The following is a 21,452-nucleotide window of genomic DNA, read 5'->3' on the forward strand; positions in this document are numbered from 1 at the left end:
AAACTTGGCTATGTTTCCAAATATCTACAATGGTTTCAGAGCATACTACAAATGTTAACCAAAATAAGTTAACAAGAAATAATTCTTAATGTCCATATATAACTTTTTTCTTCAAAGTGAAATCCTTCAAATGTCTGTGGCTAAACCATAATCAGTACGAACGATAGGGGGAAAGTATACCTAACTCAAAAATACTCATTCATATCAAAAAGTATCTAAGGAATGATATAGAAAAAGCCAAAAATATTTCCTTGTTAAAGGACACTCTTGATGTATACAAGACAGAGATAATTACTACTTAGGAGCGGTAGCTACCAGTGATATTGTAATTCAGCCATTCAACTCAAGGCTACCAGACAGGAGCTATTAGTACCTGTATTTTTTAAGGGATTTATAGCAAGTGGTATTAGTATGTTATGAAGGGGGGTTTAAAAATATTCACATCCTGAAACAAGGGTTACATTTGTTGGTTTGTCATACAAACAAACTTAAATTGACTTAAAACATGAATTTCACACTGGGAAACAGTTAAACTTATCAATTAGACCATAACAAAATGTACATGAGGTTAGGTACAACTGGCGATATCCTGATCTTCCTGAGGGTATCTAAGTGAACACAGAAGAACTGAGAAACAATGATCAGCTAGAATATCTTGATTTATTCCATGCCTGTCCAATCTGATATCCCTCCAGTGCAGTCACTCTCTCTGGAAGTTTTTTGTTAGAGGTATTTCCAAGACCCAGACGACCATAGTCACCATTCCCAAAGGTAAACAGTTTGCCATCTGAAGTGACCACTGCTGAGTGCTTGAAGCCACAAGACATCTAAGACAGAACCAAGGAGAAAAAAAAACTTTTAAGAAGGGAAACTAAGAAAAACGTAGATCTGCCATTTTTGGTATTAATGTAGCAATAAACTTTACATAAACTTCACTGAAAACTGAATCTTCAAAGCCCAACGCTTTTTAAAAAAATTAAAAAAAAAATTTTTTTTTAATTTTAAAGAGACAGTGTCTTACTCTGTCACCTAGGCTGGAGTGCAGTGGTGTGATCACAGCTCACTGCAGCCCTGAACTCCTGGGCTCAAGCAATCCTCCCACCTCAGCCTCCCAAGTAGCTGGGACTGCAGGCATGTGCTACCACGTCTGGCTATTTATTTCTGTTTTTATTTTTTTGTAGAGACAGGGCCTTGCTATGTTGTTTAGGTTGGTCTCAAACTCCTGGCCTCAAGCAATCCTCGTGTTGTACTCCCAAAGTGTTAGGATTACAGGCATCAGCCACTGCATCCGGTCAACTGGTACACTGATCTGCCCAAGTTGCTCTCCTGCTCTGCCAAGTCTGATCTGTCTCAACAGTCTCAGGAAGCCCAAGCTGAACAGCATACCCTGGAATAACTACTGCTGCTCTTCAGCTGTGTACAGATGACCTAGACTAAATGAGATAATAAATGGGGAAATCATTTGTAAACTATAAGGTGCTATGCCATTTTACAGTATTATTTTAGAACACTATTTTCCAGAAAATGCAAATGAACTTAGCTTTTGTAACAAAAATAATAGGTTAAAAGCAAAGTTTTCCACTTATCTGTGTATTAAGAACTGTGTGGCAGAAGTTAAACCACACAATATTCCTTCCAAGGGCCTGCAGCACCTCTGTCTGGGCCAACCAGTTGGCTCAGGAAAAAGACCATTCTAACCCATACTAACAAGACCAATGCTAACACCAAAGCCCATTCAAACTTCTGACAAGCTCAAGAATGAATCTGAACATCCAAAACCAATGGATCTCTTATAATGACAGTGTAACATATTTTTACTATATTTTCTGTTACCTAATTTTAAGAAACCTATTCAATAACTAGTATATTTACAATGAAAGGCAAACTTATCCATTTCCTGCCTGACCTGCACCACTTCTTCTCCTTGTAAGGCCTCGATCTGCCTGGGCCGCCGCTGCCTGTCGCTGTTCCCATGGCCAAGTTTACCATAGTCACCATCTCCCCAGCTAAAGACCTCACCACTTTCAGTTAGGGCCATAGAGTGCCCATCAGAACCACAGGAAGTCACCAGCTGGGTCACCACAAAGCCTGGAACAGAACAGAAACCCAATAGGAGTCACTGGATGTTAAAACGCTCCTCTTTACTTGCAGCTGCTACTGAATGCCCTCAATCAAAAAGCACTGAAATGGTACTATGAAAATAAGAATAATTTCATTCCTTTTTTTTTTTTTTTTTTTTTTAAAGACGGAGTCTCACTCTGTCACCCAGGCTGGAGTGCAGTGGTGTGATCATGGCTCACTGCAACCTCCACCTCCCGGGTTCAAGCAATTCTCTTGCCTCAGCCTCCTGAGTAGCTGGGATTACAGGCACGTGTCACCACACCTGGCTAATTTTTACATTTTTAGCAGAGACAGGGTATCACCATGTTGGCCAGGCTGGTCATGAACTCCTGACATCAAGTGATCTGCCCACCTCAGCCTCCCAAAGTGCTGGGTTTACAGGTGTGAGCCACAGTGCCTGACCCAATTTCTTTAGTTTTAAATTGAATTTGTAGCCATAACCTGGCAAAACTGGGAATAGTCACCTAAAATAATGACGATGACAAGGAAAAGGAGGGTGACAGCAATAGTTATAGTCATTAATGACTGGCTATGCTCTAGCCACTCCCATAAATGCTTTACAGGGTTTATCTCATTTTCTACTTTCACATAGAACCTATGAAACAGATACTAACACCCCATTTTTACAATTGGGAAAACTAAGTCACAAAGAGATCTCGTAGTTTGTGCAATGTCCCAGAGCCAAGGACCAGTAGAACCCACAGGAACCTAGCACACATTCTCATCTCTACTGCTGTGCTCTTCACACCCAGATCACAATAAAAAGAACTTGAGCTTCCAGGAACTTGCTTTGAACTCAGTTACTTGTATGCTTTTACGTAAAAAACTGTCTGTGCTCTCTTTGTAGGCTTCAGAGTCACTATGAGTTCAGTTAATGAGCAAGCCGGGAGCATGTACGGTGGTTTCTCCAAAGTGTTCTTTCTCCAAGTCACACAGAACTCTGATGAAGATGTCCTTTAAAGTCTTTAGCACATTTGTAGATTTCCATATAAACTGATATTTAATTTTAATGAAACACATGCATGATTGCTACTGCTATTAACATCTGCCTACTTACACTTTTGAAATTTTTAAGCATTTGTTTACAATCTTCAGTGGGTCCCAAAAAGTGTTATATTTCATTGAATTCTAGCATTGTATGATAAGTAACTTGCAATATAGCTTCAAATATGGAAATTAAGGCTTTACACATGCCTAAACAAGGATTTAAATGTAAGTGAAAACCCGATAATATGATTTTATCTAGCAAAGGTTTGAGAAGGGCAAAAGTTTGTATGACCAAACCTACATTAGGCCATAGGTTCTAACCATCTTTTAACTAAGGACAATTTTACCTTGTAAGGCTGAAATAACTGTCAGTACATGAAGGTCATCTGAATTTCCTTGTCCTAATCTGCCATAACTTCCTTCCCCACAAGCCAACACTGTGCCATTGGCCTGGATGACAAAGGTACAATTCTGACCACAAATGACCTAGTACAAAAACACAGAATTAAATATTTTATTTTTTATTATATTATATTGCTTCAACATGCAAGCACTTGAAATGATTCCACATATACATAGAATGCCTTTATAATTTTTTTATCCTTTTACTGAAAGGGAAGAGTTGATATAACCATGCAGTCCCTTAACTCCTTGATGACTACAAAACTGCTTATTTAACCAAAAGATGTATGAGATTCATCTATTTAAAAGAGTTTCGAACAACAAAATGGACGAAAGAAAAAGGAAGGGGTAATGGGGAAATATTAAAGACTGGGCTAGAAAGAAGCAGAAACTCATACATAAGAATGAGTCATGCAATCTGGGACTAGCTGAGGTAGAGAAGAGCAAAAGACAAAGCAGTGGCCTCGAGAAGGGTTTGGCGCTATGTCGTACCAGGATTATCAGAAAAGGGGAGTGGTCGATAAAATCTGGCTAAAGATCCTAGGAAGTTTATAGCCCCAAAGAGAAAATCACTAATTAGGAGTATCTGAACTGCTAGAAATACATACTGGGCAGGCCTAATGCATCATGATGTTAGTTCATTAAACTTGAAAGAAAAATTTAGAAATTTGTTAACTTCTTAAGTGTGATAAAAACCTAAAAACCTAAAAACCACAGCAAGTTTTTATTTGAAAGCTATATATCATGACTTTCTCTAATGATTCCTCACAATAGATTACGAAATGGACAAGCTTTATCCCACAATAAGACAAGCAAAAGAATTAGAATTTTCAGTTCCCATGTTTCTTTTCTATTTTTTACCCTGTTAGTTACCTGTTGGGCCTGTGAGAATGAGGGAGCTGCTGCAGGTACCATTACATTTCTTCCAGCTTCTGCCAGCTGTCCATGCCTACCGGCACCCCATAAGTAGACATCACATTTACCTCCCAGATGCCAGTCCTAGAAAACCACAATCATTTCAAAATTAGAGTCATCCATTCACTAAAACAGCCATGTACTAAGTACCAAGTGTGTGCCAGCCTGTATGGGAGACACCAAGGTACAAACACACAAGCATTTAGAATCAAAACACTAACTGAGAATCATCATACAGTTATCTTCATCTTTACCGACCTCAGGTCTGGAAGTTGCCCAAGACATAATTTGTTCATCCATGCCATTAATCCATTTACTGTTATCCTGAAAAACAGGGGATACATAATGATCAATTCTGCTTAGGCAAGATTCAGCGGCTATTAACAACAAAGTGTTCTTCTAATTATTAAGTCTTATTACCAAAAAAGAACATGGTAATATCATGAGAAATTAAGAGCAGTTTTATAATTATGTCAAACTTGATTTTATGCACTGTCAGTATTTCCCTTTATTATAAACACTTTCACTATCACTATCACTACAGTACTGGTGATTCAAAGCTAGCCATGTGTTTTCTGAACACCCACAGGTAAAAGGTCATGAGCAGGACCCCACACCCCTATAAACTCTTTGTGTAACTATGGGCAAATCACTTCACCTTTCTGGGCTTCAGCTTCCTCATCTACAAAATTACAGAGTTGGGCCAAATGGGCTTAGAAGGACATTTTCTGATTACAATATTCTATACTTTTGTGCCACATGACATTTCAGTCAACAACAAACTGCATGTGTGAAGATGGTTCATAAGATTATAAAACCTTATTTTTATTATACCCTCTATGTTTACATACACAAATAATTACCATTGTGTTACAACTGCCTAGAGCACTGAATACAGTAACATTCCGTACAGGTTTGTAGCCTAGGAGTAATCAGACTATACCATACAGTCTTGTGTAAGTAGGCTATATCACCTAGATTTGGGTAAGTACTATGCACTCTATGATATTCCCAGGGTCAAGATTGCCTAACAATGCATTTCTCAGAACATATCCCTGTCATTAAGTGATGCATGACTACAGTTACATAATTTTACTCAATTTATATTTATCTGTTCCACATTGTGTTAATAGTTATCTATCCAAATGTTTGTATACATAAATCTTAAGTATACAAAGAGGTTGTTAGATCATGTGCTGGCCTGTAGTCTACACAGGTATTTTATCTATGTCACAGTTTCTACAGTATACACTCTCAAATACAATCAGAATGAAATAACAATCAGGATGCTCTTTTATATTTTATTTGATGCTAATTAAAGACTTGCTTGAAATGCCAAATAAATTAGAATCTATATGTGGCATATAACCCAGAAGATGACCAGGAAAAGATGCTAAGATATTTACAGGTAAGGCACTAACAAAGTACCTATGGACAAAAGAAAGTGAGAAAATATGGGACTATGTCATTGAGAGCTGGCAGGTTTACAAGAGTTCAACAGTGCTTACATTACCAATTTCTGCCACTATAGAGGCCTGCCATCAGATTGAAAGTGACTATCTGAAAGAAAAATATTTTCCACTTCTCTTAACTTCTAGCCATTCATACTTACTAGGGGTCTGCTATATGCCAAATACCCATGATAAAATCTCAGCTACAAATAATAGCAGCTCACAGTACATTTACCATTAGAAATACAAGTTCATCCTCTGGAACAGGTTCTAGATCTGGAACGGTAAAAGATTCTGGAAACTGGGCTCCATTGGTCAGGGCTTCGGCAGCCTTTATAGTGGTTGAGAAACATTCTAACCAGGCCCATTCATTTGGATTCCAGGATGCAGGGTCAGGGAGACAGTTCTGGTGGTGTGGTGGCACTGGAGGGTTACACAACAGCTGATCCAGATGAAGTCCCACAGCAAGGGAAGCCAAGCATTGCATATAGGGGCTGTGAACAAGCTGGTCGCCACAAACCACATGAGGCTAAAAGAAAATACAAGGATGTTATGTCGAAGAGTTTGTGCCAAATATTCTAAATTAACCTACTGTAGTCTGAAAGTCTGGAGTCTTATTTTTGAAGTTTACTGTTTAAGCTTTTTGCTAGCAAATAAATTTAGATTAAGAGTTGTACAGACAGTACCGAGAATTGCTGTATACCCTTCACCCAACTTTATCTAATGTTAACATCTTATACAACCCCGGCACATTTATCAAAACTAACAAACTAACATTGGTACAATACTAACTAAACCACAGAACTTTATTTGATTTTCCTCAGTTTTCCCATTAATACTCGTTTCCTGCTCCAGGATCCAATCTAAGATATCACACTGCATATAGTACATTTTCATCACAGTTTTTCTTGATTGGAAAAAAAAGCAGGTAACTATTAAACCACAGAGATCTGTTCTTCTCACTTTCCTCCTTTACAAAAGAATCCTGGTAGCTATCAAAGGAAAATCCTTTCTTCTTTCATGGCATTCCCTAGTTGTGGAGCCTGAGTGATTCAGAAAAGAAAACTTGCGCAAATAGGTTAGTGAAATTAACTGGGTGTGGTAACAGCTGATTACATTAATGTAGTTTGGCGAAAAAAAAAATCAAAGAGTTCTGCTGGGGTCAGTACACTGTGACTACTGAGGGCTGGAAGACAGGCTACTTTAGGATCACCGTCTGGACAAGTTCAAATGCTATAATTCCTCATTCCAGTATTCAATGACCCTACTCAATTAATTTAACATAGCTCTTCCACTAAATTTTCCACAAAGATTTATCTGACAAGTGGAGACAATGTTCACTCTGATACCCACATCCATCCCTATCCCTCAACTTTGGAATGGCCAAGCCATATAAAAATAGATATATGTGTGGGTCAGAAAAGGGAAGATGGTATTCTGCTGCATAGGTATTTTAAGAAGCTTTGGAGTGAATAAATCTGAAAAACAGTAATACAAACTTGGTGTTTGTTTGTTTCCTGATTTTACTCTGGTGAAAATAAAGCAAGAATAGACTTAGGGTTGCTGAACAACTCTTTTAGGCATGACTTACCTTCATTTGATTCTGCCCAAATAGCCCCACTTATTTTCCTCAGACCTCATGCTCTTAAGGGATAAGTTCAAGGCTATAATCAAATTGAAAGCACTGGGTATCTGTGGATCTCCAGGAGTGAGTGTAATGAGTTACCTTTTCGTAGGCATACTGCTCCTGAAGCATCATGGGGAGCCGCTCCAGAAATGCTCTCATGCAGGGAGCCATGTTCAATCCCAGAACACCCTGCTGTTTCAGTGCTGTCCGACAGGTTGCCAAAACGTGATTGGCAGCTGTCCATTCTGCTGTACAATTCACGACCAAAACATCCTGGTTGAAAATAAATCATGCCACATGATAAATTTGTTTAAATAAAAAATAATGCTATCACCATTTCATCTGTGAAATTCCTTCTAGTAACTGGGACATCTTTGCTTTTTGGATACTGTATATCCAAAAAGGCTATACTTTTAATGCCTATGGAACTTCAAAATATCCTAAATTTTGTCTAAGTAAAAAATAATGAGATATAATAAAATTTGTGAACCACCTCAGATTAGCTGGTACTTTAAAAGGAAATAACATCAATTATTAACTATTTCTTCAGAACTTGCAGAATAAGGTATCTAGTATATTTCAAAAGTCATGTCTGACATGACTATAAGGATAGCTGCAAAAGAGGAAGCACTGCTTTAACTCTGGCTCTATGGCTTATTCTGCACAGGCCACTACTGCCTAGGGTCTGATTCTACATTTTACTTTCAGTAGAACCTTTCATGAAGGTTTACAGCTTATTTTAACATCATTTAACCATATAAAATGTAAATTAAATCGGCACATTGGCTCTAATCTTTAAGGGTATGAAAAATAATACTGTAGGGAATAATGTTATATTATAGAATTACTTCACAGCAGGGGACCAGCATTTTTCCTAGAATATTAAATTTGAAAGCCAAGATATATTTTGTATGCTTAGTTAAATGGCTTTGCAATGCTTCTTCTTTCCAGGGAAAATTTGTTTGAAATAGTTTTTTTTTCCTTTGGGATGGGCTCTCACTCTGTCGCCCAGGTTGGAGTACAATGGCGCAATCTTGGCTCACTGAAACCTCTGCCTCCTGAGTTCAAGTGATTCTCCTGCCTCAGCCTTCCAAGTAGCTGAGACTATAGGCATTTGCCACCACGCCTGGCTAATTTTTGTATTTTTAGTAGAGATGGGTTTCACTATGTTGGCCAGGCTGGTCTTGAACTCCTGACCTCAGGCAATCTGCCCACCCCGGCCTCCTCAAAGTGGTGGGATTACAGGCATGAGTCACTGTGCCCAGCCTTGAGATAGTTTAGTGCTATTGTCAAAAATCATGGCAGAAAGTCAAAATCTACTTCATCACTTCCAACGGAAACGAAATTGTTCAACATCTAAGCACTGTCGCTGAAGTATGGGGTGTAGTAGAAAAAGTACTAGACTATAAAGCAGAAGACTTAAGTTCTAAGTCTCCTTCTGCTACTAAATAGTTGGACTGTTTTGGACAAGTAGTAATCCCTCTGGATATCAGGTTTCTCCTCCATAAAGTGAGGTGGTTACACTATGATTTCTAAAGTTCCTTACAAGGTTACACCCCATCATTTGATATAACTACAATATTACCTTTGATCTATTTGAGCAAGCAGCTACTCCAACTTCTGGAATCCATACTGTGGTCTGAATAGCTCCAGAGCCTATCACAACAGTTTGCAAGACAGAGCCATCCTAAAATGAGATATATTTACCAATACAGATCATTGAACTTTAGGTATGATTTACATTTAAGTTTATACTTCACATTGACAAAAACATATTCTAAAGTCTACATTTTAGCTAAATTCAGCAATGTCCAATCACATACCTACTACCTCATTTTCTAGGACCCAGCTGATTTTAAAAATACTTATCATTAGTAAGAAAAATGTAAGGGCAGAGCATTCTGAAAGAAGTTTCCTCAGCATTCAAGAGATTACTATATAAAATGTTTCTAGGATTGGTTAATTTTTATCATATGTGTTTAAGTTAATGTCAAAATATTCCTTAACATAAAAATAAAATCTATGCTCTTACCCTTAAAGACCAAATGTTCATGAGCCCGCCTAGTCCACCAGACACCAGGGCCAACCCATCAGAACTAAAGGCAACAGTCCGAACAGGAGTGATGTGTCCCCGCAGCTGATAAACACACTTGGCTCCTGACGATTTCCTACATCCATCCTGAAATTCATTATTTTTAACATGCATTAAAATAAAGATAAATGATAAGTTCAAGATTTATCATTCACTCTTGGAAATTTCATATTTCAGAATAAAATTGGCAAGGGGGAGAGAATTTTCCTCATAAAGGATCGTTAGCTTGACTGAATCAATAATAAAATATCTGATTCTCCTTTGTTGAAGCTGACTTTCATCTTTTTTAAAAAAAAATATATTTCTAAACTAGTTTTCCAGTCTTCAAACTACAGAAATAACATCTCAAAGTTCTAATTATCCCTCAGAGACAGGAAAATTCTACTTTGTAACCAGTGTTTTATTTTTTAAATTTTCACTTCATGTAATTTTCATTTTTATACCCTAACATTTGTGAACTGCACATGCTGACTCTATATAAATAGATTTCTCTTTTTGTCAGCTGATGGTTCTGTCTGTCACACATTTGTTCTGCAGGCTTTAGAAGTGACATAGGTAAGGCCTGTCTATAGGGTTACCCTCCAGCACAAAGAGTAAACCAGACTTATCTGTAGTACTCCTATCTCCACTGCTGTGATATTCTGTGATATTCTCCTATTAGTGAGTTGGCTACTCCCTCCCTCCCTCTTCACCCTTTCTCTCCACCTTTAAGCTCCTTCTTCCTTTCAGTTATGACAACATAATACTAGATATATTCATTACCCAAAGATGATGTAAAGTGTATTTCTTCCAAGGGTATCGTGAGCAAAAGGAAGGCAACAGAAGTTACAAACTGGTAGCTCAGAGATGCAATCTGAATGGCCACTCAGTGTTTTAACCAATTTTAAGTTAGGTGCCAATGTTCAATACTGGGAGATTTTACTTAAACATTGGATTCTTAGCATCTATAGAAAAAAAATAAAACAATCTGGTAACAACAGGCTCTTAATTCTGGAAACTGACAATCAGCTGTGTGCCTTTATATAAAGCATGTATGCTTCTTCGTTTTTTTTCTGTTTTTGTTTTTTTGCCCTCTCCAAACCTTCTGACCCTAGCCTCATGAATTTATGTTACTTGCCTAGAGGGCTCTCTAAATATATAAATTTGTAACTTCTATTTAATGTAAACAAATCATTCTCCATAGCAAGGATTCTGGCATCAGCTGGAGATTCTTTGGATGGATGTGTTCCCATGGAGTTTCTGCTTTAATGTACTAACAACTTATGACTTGTCTATCTGTAGTATTAATCATATCCACTATCACAGTAACAGTCACCACTTAATATGTATGGAATATCTCATTTGACCAAGTAATTATGGTATCTCTGATTTATAAAAAATTAAGCTAATTCAGGATGACAATTACTTATATTTCCCAATGGATCTTGCCCTTTGGGATATGGTAATGATTTTTTTAGTAAACAAAGGGAGAATTACTTTGATGTAATATATTTTCCACAGTTTCAGATAAAGTCTTCAAAAACATCAGAATGTTACCTGGCAATTTGATTCCTGGTCCCACCATCCTTCTGCACTAGTCACAGTGGTCTGGGTAGTATCTTGCGGAATGCGCCAAACACATACTAAACCACTCTGACAGCCACTTAAAAAAATTGATTACATAAAACCAAAACAAGTCAATATGCATAAGTAAAAATATTTCCAAATTGCAATCAATTAAGATCTGACAGAACCACTACATTATTTTTTAAACTTATTTGTAGTACATACAATCTTTTACAAGAAATATAACCGAGGCCAATATTCTAACAACATCGCACCCAGAGATAAGGAGATTACATACCAAGTTTCACACTGGACAATTACTGCTTTTTCTTTTCTCTGAGGTAATCTTTTTTTTTTTTTTTTGAGACGGAGTCTCGCTCTGTCACCCAGGCCGGAGTGCAGTGGCGTTATCTCTGCTCACTGCAACCTCTGCCTCCCGGGTTCACGCCATTCTCCTGCCTCAGCCTCCCGAGTAGCTGTGACTACAGGCGCCCGTCACCACGCCCGGCTAATTTTTTGTATTTTTAGTAGAGACGGGGTTTCACCATGTTAGCCAGGATGGTCTCGATCTCCTGACTTCGTGATCCGCCTGCCTCCGCCTCCCAAAGTGCTGGGATTACAGGCGTGAGCCACCGCACCCAGCGAGGTAATCTTATAATGTTACACATTATAAGAATAGTAACTGCCAATAAACTCTTTAAGACTACTGAGAAGCCACACTTAATGCAAATAACGGTCTATACCAATATAAAAACTAAGACGCATAGATGCAAATTGACAACATACGTAGCCATCAGTAACTGCAACTTGGATCCTTTCCCTGGAAGGCGGCACCAAGCAATGCCATTTACAATAGAGGGATGGCAGAGTGAATGTAGACAGCGCCAGCATCCTGAAATAGAGCTCCAGAGTTTCACACTGTCTTCTTTGGCACATGTCATAAGAATATGACCTGTAGGGTCCCACTTCATGCTAATAAGAGTATCCTTAAAATGGAAGGAAGAGAAAAAAAAAATCAGAGTAATGTTTCCTTCACAAATACTTTAAATTCAGTAATATATAACCTATATTTCTTAGCATCTATATTTCTATAACTCAATTATTTTGAAATCAGTATTTTATGCAAATCAGATGCTACCATATCATTCCCAATCACTAGACCAACTTACCCTTTAATATAGTCTGTGTCATATATATTTGCTGCAGTTAAAGCTCAACAAATGTTAGTAGGATGAACAAATTATGAAATTCTGACTAAAAAGGGATTAGTCAGATAAATTCTGACTAATGCTATCTCTCATTAGCATGTGTATTTATTAAGAGTTATCCTTATTGACTGGTAATCATTACAGTATGAAAAAGAAGAGACTTAAAAAAAAAAGCACCCCTCACACCTCAACAGTAAACACTTAAAAGAATCTGGGATATGTTTTGTGTTTATATGGTTGTGATCATTGTACTCTTCTGATTTTATTTTTATTTTTCAATCCTCTTCCACACCTTCCAGCTTCCTGGTTTCATGCATTTATGCTATTCGCCTAGATGGTCCTGTAAATATCTGAATTGGTAACTTCTGTTTAAGGTAAAAAAAAAAAATTATTCTTCATGCACGGAATTTCTGACATTACTGGGAGGCATTCTGACACCCTGGGAAGTATTGGCTTTACCTTTAAAGCCATCATTCCCAGGGTGTTGGCTTTACTCTTTCATGGCTTATTTATTTTTACATAGACTTATCCATGTATATCCACTGTCCAAAGATTTTGTGCAATAATAGAACATTAAGTTATAACTGACTGACGTAAAAAAATTTTAAAAGAAACTAGTATCAAGCAATAGTAGAGTAAAAAAAAAAAAAAAAAAAAAAAACGAAGAAGGCTGGGTGCCGGGGCTCATGCCCGTAATCCCAGCACTTTGGGAGGCTGAGGTGGGCGGATCACGAAGTCAGGAATTCAAGACCAGCCTGGCCAGCATGGTGAAACCCCGTCTCTACTAAAAATACAAAAAAAAAAAAAAAAAAAATTAGCTGGGAGTAGTGGCAGGCACCTGTAATCCCAGCTACTCAGGAGGCTGAGGCAGGAAAATTGCTTGAACCCAGGAAGCAGAGGTTGCAGTGAGCCAAGGTGGTGCCTGGGTGACAGGGCAAGACTCCGTCTCAGGAGGGGGAAAAAAGAAACAAGAAAAAGCAACTATCTGGTAAAGATGCTTTTACCAGAATATATACAAATAGCCAACAGGCATATGAAAAAATGCTCAATATCACTCATCATCAGAGAAAAGCAAATTCAAACCACAATGAGCCATGAGCGTTGGCTCACGCCTGTAATCCCAGCACTTTGGGAGGCTGAGGGGGGCAGATCACTTGAGGTCAGGAGCTCAAGACCAGCCTGACCAATACGGTGAAACTCTGTCTCCACTAAAAATATAAAAATTAGCCAGGAATGGTGGTGGGCACCTGTAATCCCAGCTACTCAGGAGACTGAGGCAGGAGAATTGCTTGAACCTGGGGGGTGGAAATTGCAGTGAGCCAAGATCGCGCCACTGTACTCCAGCCTGGGCGACAAAGCTAGACTCCATCTAAAAAAATAAAAATTTAAATTAAAAAAAATAAAAAAATAAAACCACAATGAGATATCATCTCTCCCTAGTCAGGATGGTTATTATTAAAAAGACAAAAAACAACAGATGCTGGCAAGAAAGTGGCAAAAAGGGAGCTCTTAAACACTGTTGGTGGGAATATAAATTAGTACAAACTCTATCAAAAACAGTATGGGGATTTCTCAATGAACAAAAAACAGAACTACCCACTGGATCCAGCAATCCCACTACTGAGTGTCTACCCAAAGGAAAATAAATCATTTCCTCAAAGAGATACCTGCACTCATATGTTTATCACAGCAGCACTCACAATAGCAAAGATATGGAATCAACCTAAGTGTCCATCAATGGATGACCAGATAATGAAAACGTGGTATACATAAACAATGGGATACTATGCAGCCATAAAAAGAACGAAATCAGGTATTTTACAACATCATGGTTGGAACTGGACCCCATTATCTTAAGTGAAATAAGTCAGACACAGAAAGACAAATATTAGATTTTTTTCACTTTTCAGTGGTTATTATTAAAAAGACAAAAAACAACAGTTGTTGGCAAGAAAGTGGGGAAAAGGGAACTCATGTGTACACACGGGCCTAGAGTGTGGAATGGTAGACAAAGAAGACTTGGAAGGGTGAGGGCTGGGAGGAGGGTAGATTATGAGAGATTACTTAATGGGTACAATGTATGTCATTTGGGTGATGGATATCCTAAAATCTCCGACTTCGCCACTGTGTAATCTATGCATGTAACAAAATTGCGCTTGTATCCCATAAAATTATGTTTTTTAAAGATGCATTTACCTTATGTGCGTCAATTAGAACAATGCCTCCTTTCTCAAGTGGTTCCTTTGTTCCCAGTAATAATTTTCCATCAAAATATCCCACAGCAAATGGTCTGTCTTCACTGAACCATGCAATGCAGGTAACAGACACTAACATGATAAAAACAAAACAAAAAGAAAAAGAGAATTATTTATCATTGTCTGACTTAAAAGACAGAGACTGAAACAAATAATGATAATGTAACCACTGCAAGTAAGTTTCCAAATAGCTCTTTAATGCATTGACAAAATGTAGGCGTACAGTGGGGATTCCATGTAACATACTTCTTAAAAGTGTCACTTAACTGTGACAAGGACTACCTAATTTATAATCTTTCATTCTTTTTCAGGCGGTTGTTGAAAAATAAAGACAAAAATTAAATTGCTTTGCTGATTTTAAGTCACCGTAGGTTCTTTCCTTTTGGACCAGAATCTACCATGATACTAAGAAGTGAAATAATTCAAATCACAGAAAGAAAATTATATCTCTTTTTCTGCTGATTTAATATTCCCTATTCAGTATGTTTCCACATTCTATCAAAATGTTCTGTTCTAACAATCTATATTTCTATTTGCTTCTTTAAGTATATGTAACACTGAAAGGCTACAAAAGAAGTAAAAACAGTATCTGTGAGGGTAGAATGGGAGTGTGGGAACTGAGCAGATGGGAGAAAGACTTTTCACTGTATATGTTTTAAAACTTAAATTTTTCAACCCTATCAAAGTATTACCTATTTTTAAACAAACAAAATAAACCTCTTCTGTTAATGGAATACCATGTAGGCAGGCACTATGACCTCTGAATTACCCAACTTCCCCCAGACAACCAACAAAACCTAGTGAGATGCATTCATATTCAAAGGAACACCACAGTAAGAAGAAAGCAGACTTCCTACTCTCTTGTCAGACCAGGAATTCCCCTCTTCCCCCTTCCTCCATTACTTCAATTTTACTAATTTTTTTAAAGACAATTTCATCTCGGCCAGGCGCATTGGCTCACACCTGTAATCCCAGCACTGTGGGAGGTCGAGGCAGGGGGATCACAAGGTCTGGAGATCGAGACCATCCTGGCCAACATAGTGAAACTCTGTCTCTACTAAAAATACAAAAATTAGCTGGGCGTGGTGGTGAATGCCTGTAATCCCAGCTACTCGGGAGGCTGAGGCAGGAGAATAGCTTGAACCAGGGAGTCAGAGGTTGCAGTGAGCCAAGATCACACCACTGCACTCCAGCCTGGTAACAGAGTGAGACTCCTTCTCAAAAAAAAAAAAAAAAAAAAAAAAACACACACACACACACACAAAATTTCATCTCCATCAATAATGATTATGATCTTTTTTTCTCTTGGACAGTCCTAACTTTCAAAGGAGACTTGGAATCTGCTATAAATATTAAGTCACACAAAAGATGAATGACTAATATAATACCATTAAATCTCATTTTGGCAGAGATGTGTGGTGGGGGTTGGGAGATAAATATCTTTCAATTCAGTAACTAATTAGAATTAAAACATGACTGGAAAATTTTGAAAACAAAGCAAAGATAATATTCACTTGGCATTTTTAAAAGTAAGTGCCAAAAAGCTAAGTCTAGAAAGGAAGTTGGAGACTCTGTCAACTAGACATAAGTGCAGTCATTTACCATCCTTTCGATAGCAATGTTCCAATTCTCGACGGTGCATGGTGGACACATCAACAACTTCAATCAGTCCCAGAGATCCATCCATCCGTCCCACCAACAACAATTCTGGAGACTCTCCTGACCAGGCTGTAGCCGGACCCTCTTCTGGCCAAGCCAGGGCAGATACCCAATGAGGCTGAATATCTACTAATCCTTTTCCTCCTAAAGAGGGAAAAAATGTTAACTAGTTGTTACTTAATTATCAAAAAGAAAAAAAAGGAACAAAACTAAATATTACTTAATTCTAAAACACACTCAAAGCAGTTCCGAATTTCATAATAGCCTGCTAATAAATAAGACTGTGAAGGCAGGATCCTTCATTTATATACTATATATGATCATAAAATTAAACTTTTTCAGCTGGGCACGGTGGCTCATGCTTGTAATCCTAGCACTTTGGGAGGCCAAGGCAGGTCGATTACCTGAGGTCAGGAGTTCAAGACCAGCCTAGCCAACATGGTGAAATCTCGTCTCTACTAAAACTACAAAAAAAAATTGGCCAGGCATGGTGGCGCACACCTGTAGTCCCAGCTATCTGGGAGGCGGAGGTTGCAGTGAGCCGAGATCACGCCACTGCACTCCAGCCTGAGTGACAGAGTGAGACTCCATCTCAAAATAAATAAATAAATATAATTAATGTTTTTCTATAACTGGTTTTTTGTTGTTGTTTTTTGATTTTTTTTTTTTTTTTTTTTTTTGAGAGAGGGTCTTGCTCTATTGCCCAAGTTGGAGTGAGTGCAGTGGCATGATCATGGCTCACTGCAGCCTCAAACTCCCAGGCCCAATAATCCTTGGGCCTCAGCCTCCTGATTCCCTAAGGTTCCAGGCACACGTCATCACGCCTGGCTATCTGTAACTATTAATAGGACAAAATGGTACCTTTATAGAAGAGAGTGTAAAGAAAAACACTGAATGTACAGATGTCAAGCACTTAAGTCCTTTCTCAACAATTACTGATAACCAGATTAGCATAAGAAACTTACCTGCAGTTAAGGCTAGCTATTCCTCAAATATGTGACAAAACAGTTATTCCTCAAATATGTGACACAGAAAAGCTATTCCTCAAATATGTAAAAAACAAACAAAAATACTAAAAAGCTCATTATTACAATAATTATTTTTACTTTCCAGAGAGGAATAATAAAAACTGACAAGAATTTATACCTACAAAATAAACATAATAGAAATATTTCAAGCAATTCAAAAGAATACATAGCTTAAAATTCAGTGACGACTACATCTCCTCAAACCCTATTCTGAATACTTAGTAGTACATGAAAAAAAATTTAAGTTTATAACTACTAGGTTAGTTGACAGTCCCAGAAAGAAAAGTCAATAAATGAGCACTTCCTCTCTAATTTGAAGCACACAGTGCACAGATTTTCAAAGTTGTTGGAAGGCTTGTGAGTTTCAAGGTGAAGAGAAACCACTGTTTGGACTCAGAAGACTAAGAGGAAGTTTTTAAAAAACTAGTTTCAGCAGTTTACTAGTGTTTACATGACTCTTACCATTAACTTGCCAGATATTCACCATCTTTTCCAAAGCGCCTGCTAGATATTTGCCACTGATACTCCAGGAAACTGGTGAGAAACTTGGATCGCTGGGTGATCCCAGGCTGTCCTCAGCATCCCCTTCCCTAGAATATAACAGATAAGTATGCAATTCTAATCCCCATCATTCAAAAGTAAATTAAACCCCAAACCTTAAAATAAGGGTTTCACATAGACTAGAGTGTATAACTGATTCTTCTGTTTCAAAACCTTGGCTAGCAGTATTTAACAGTTACACATTCATTAATATTTGTCATCATGTGAATAATGAATTATGAAAAAGTGATATTAGACTTTTCCTTATTTAATTAGTACACAACTTGTCAATAAACACATTTGAATTTTGTATGGGTTGTATAGATGGTTATTATTCAGAAGACATTGATTCTTATTTGCCTAATCTCTTGGGAGGTCTTCAGAAAAGAAATAGCTACAGCTGGCTATAAAATTATTAAAAATGCAGCCGGGCGCACTGGCTCACATCTGTAATCCCAGCATTTTGGGAGGCTGAGGCGGGCAGATCATGAGGTCAGGAGTTTGAGACCAGCCTGGCCAACATAGTGAAATCCCATTTCTACTAAAAATACAAAACCTAGCCGGGCATGATGGCGGGTGCCTGTAGTCCCAGCTACTTGGGAAGCTGAGGCAGGAGAACTGCTTGAACCCGGGAAGCAGAGGTTATGGTGAGCCAAGATTGCACCATTGCACTCTAGCCTAGGCAACAGAGCGAGACTCCGTCTCAAAACAAAACAAAACAAAAACAAACAAACAAAACTGTTAAAAATGCTACATTCTGATACAGAAGCAATATAATTACTCTAATTCCTAAACAACTCTTAAAGACCTATGGCAAATTAGCCTACTGTTTTACATAGCTGAATGTTTATTTACCAGTAGATCTTGATTTAATTCTAAGTCCGGATACAGATGGTTTAAAATTATGTTTTCTGAATTGTTACCCTGGAAAGCTAAAAATACACACTGAAGATACAGTAATACTAATCTAAAAGAAAATTTCAAAAACTTTTACTGACAATATGATTACATTAACACAACCAAGATGAGGCATGTTTAGGATTCTCTTATTTTAAATGGTATACATGTAATGTTAGCACTCACAATCTGTTGAACACACAGGTCTGTTGCAGTGAATATTGCTTCTTGGTAACATTCCACACGCGGATGGTGCCATCATTGCCACTTGTAGCCAAAAGACCTTTTTTATTACACCAAACACATGTCATTACCTAGAAAAGTTGAAACAGGTAAGTCTAGTAATATTTGATTCAAATGATTTTATTATTTGAAAAAGTTGTATCCAATTTTAAAAAATCTATCATGAAATTAAAGGAAAAGCATCCATTCTTTTCTTTTCTTTTATTGAGATGAAGTCTTGCTCTGTTGCCCAGACTGGAGTGCAGTGGCTCAATCTCAGCTCACTGCAACCTCCACCTCCCGTGTTCAAGCAATTCTCATGCCTCAGCCTCCAAGTAGCTGGATTACAGGTATGTGCCACCACACCTGGCTAATTTTTGTATTTTTAGTAGAGACAGGTTTCACCATGTTAGCCAGGCTGGTCTTGAATGCCTGGCCTCAAGTGATCTGCCCACTTCAGCCTCTCAAAGTTCTGGGATTATAGGCATAAGCCATCACACCCAGCCTCCATTCTTTTCTAAATGGCTTGCAAATATATTTGAAGCTATACTTATTTGGCGTATAGCTTTAAGGTACTATGCACTAACGCATTTGAATTATCTGAGACCTATTATAATCTTTACTAAATATGTTTACTTAGTAAGTACTTTAACATTTTATATTCTATAAAATAAATAACACAGACTAAGAAATAATTTTAAAAATTGTTTAAGTAGGCCGGGTGCAGTGGCTCACACCTGTAATCCCAGCACTTTGGGGAGGCCAAGGCGGGCGAATCACCTGAGGTCAGGAGTGAGACCCGCCTGGCCAACATGGAAAAACCCCGTTTCCACTAAAAATACAAAAAATTAGCTAGGTGTGGTGGTGCACACCTGTAATCCCAGCTACTCGGGAGGCTGACGCAGGAGAATCACTTGAATCTGGGAGGTGGGGACTATAGTGAGCTAAGATCTCGCCACTGTACTCCAGCCTGGGTGAGACTCCATCCAAAAAAAAAAAAAAAGAATTATTTAAGTAATACAATTCAATCTTCATTTCTTGTTATAGCTGAGAGATCCCGTGGGTTAGATTAAAATAGTGAGGCCAATTTCTTTTCCTCTTGCGTGTTGTCCTTCAGTATCTGTGGGTGATTGGTTCCATGATCCCCTGCCCCAAATTTGCAGACAGATTCCTTATAAAAATGGGGTAGTATCTGCATATAACATACGTATATCCTCCCATGTAATTTAAATCATCTCAAGATTACTTTAAATACCTAATAGAATGTAAATACTACGCACAAAAGTTATATTGTACTTTTTATTTGTATTATTTTTTAGTATTGGATCATTATTTTTTACCCCAATATTTTGCATTGGTAGTTGGTTGAATCAATGGATGTGGAACCCACAGATAACAGAGGGCCAAATGCAAAAGCCTTCATCTTTTGTGAAGCTATTCCTTTGGTTTTCTTCTCATCCCCCATCCAATTCTCCCGTTTGTATACTATTATATCAAACCAGCATACAGAGAAAGCAGAGTTGGTAACTGCCAGGAACATTTTTGTAATTGTGTGCATTTGTGTGTATGTGTGCATGTGTGAAAGAGAGTGACACAAAGAGAGAGGCCTAAACTTTGAGCTCTTTGAGAAGGGCAGAGACTATTTCATCTTACATAAGGTGATTAACACACTTTATACTCAAAATACTTACTCTGTTCTGATGAGCCTCCAACTTGATAAAGGAGCATTTTCTAAGATCTCCTCCCATATCAGCGAGTGTTTGCAGAGTAGTTTGGTTGTCACGGTCGTGTGCAGCAAGAGTGCGCACAAGTTGCTGAGCCGCCCATTGCCGATGCTGTGAGGACAGCCTGGAGGAGAGGCAGCAGGCTGCCAGGGCATTAGCCAGCTCTAGGGGGCCTACAGCAGAAGGATCATAGGAAGGATGGGCATACAATTGGGCAATTAAACCTGCTTAAACAAAACATGAAATGATGCTCAGGTGAGATCTGGTGGTGGTGAACAAGCAAATGGGTTAACCCATATCTTTTAAGAATTAGCACTTTTCCCAGTAATTATTTCACTAAAATATACACATAAGAAATAAAGCATTTATCTCACATCAAATTCTGTAAGAAATCTGATTCATTAAAAATATACATTTTAGGCCAGGTGCGGTGGCTCATGCCTGTAATCTCAGCACTTTGGGAGGCCGAGGTGGGAGGATCACCTGAGGTCAGGAGTTCGAGACCAGCCTGGCCAACATGGCAAAACCCCATCTCTACTGAAAATACAAAAAAAAAAATTAGCCAGGTGTGGTGGCACGCGCCTGTAATCCCAGCTACTTGGGAGGCTGAGGCAGGAGAATTGCTTCAACCTGGGAGACAGAGGCTGCGGTGAGCCGAGATCGCACCACTGCACTCCAGCCTGGGTGACAGAGCAAGACTCCATCTCAAAAATAAATAAATAAATAAATTTTATTACACAACAATCAGTAGTCTTTGCTCCAAGGACTCAGTAGACTAA

General features: G+C 38.2%; 1 protein-coding gene across 2 annotated transcripts in view; it reads right to left on the reverse strand.

Annotated features, from left to right (window-relative positions):
• Positions 1-21,452, reverse strand: part of HERC1 (HECT and RLD domain containing E3 ubiquitin protein ligase family member 1) — a 219,080-nt gene that overhangs the window by 20,623 nt on the left and 177,005 nt on the right. The window contains exons 51-66 of one of the 2 annotated variants that reach the window (XM_073012219.1): positions 20,641-20,897; positions 18,914-19,041; positions 17,753-17,880; positions 16,206-16,406; positions 14,545-14,675; positions 11,927-12,126; positions 11,132-11,237; positions 9,536-9,682; positions 9,089-9,190; positions 7,603-7,776; positions 6,112-6,405; positions 4,684-4,749; positions 4,384-4,509; positions 3,456-3,594; positions 1,907-2,088; positions 672-827 (exon numbers count right to left, since the gene is read on the reverse strand). In XM_073012219.1, the coding sequence (XP_072868320.1) occupies positions 672-827; positions 1,907-2,088; positions 3,456-3,594; positions 4,384-4,509; positions 4,684-4,749; positions 6,112-6,405; positions 7,603-7,776; positions 9,089-9,190; positions 9,536-9,682; positions 11,132-11,237; positions 11,927-12,126; positions 14,545-14,675; positions 16,206-16,406; positions 17,753-17,880; positions 18,914-19,041; positions 20,641-20,897 (2,537 nt within the window). The remainder of the gene's footprint in view (positions 1-671; positions 828-1,906; positions 2,089-3,455; positions 3,595-4,383; positions 4,510-4,683; positions 4,750-6,111; positions 6,406-7,602; positions 7,777-9,088; positions 9,191-9,535; positions 9,683-11,131; positions 11,238-11,926; positions 12,127-14,544; positions 14,676-16,205; positions 16,407-17,752; positions 17,881-18,913; positions 19,042-20,640; positions 20,898-21,452) is intronic. The other variant, XM_008016333.3, reaches the window with a different exon arrangement.

This window comes from Chlorocebus sabaeus, chromosome 26 (genome assembly GCF_047675955.1).
Source record: "Chlorocebus sabaeus isolate Y175 chromosome 26, mChlSab1.0.hap1, whole genome shotgun sequence".
In the NCBI taxonomy this organism is placed as follows: domain Eukaryota; kingdom Metazoa; phylum Chordata; class Mammalia; order Primates; family Cercopithecidae; genus Chlorocebus; species Chlorocebus sabaeus.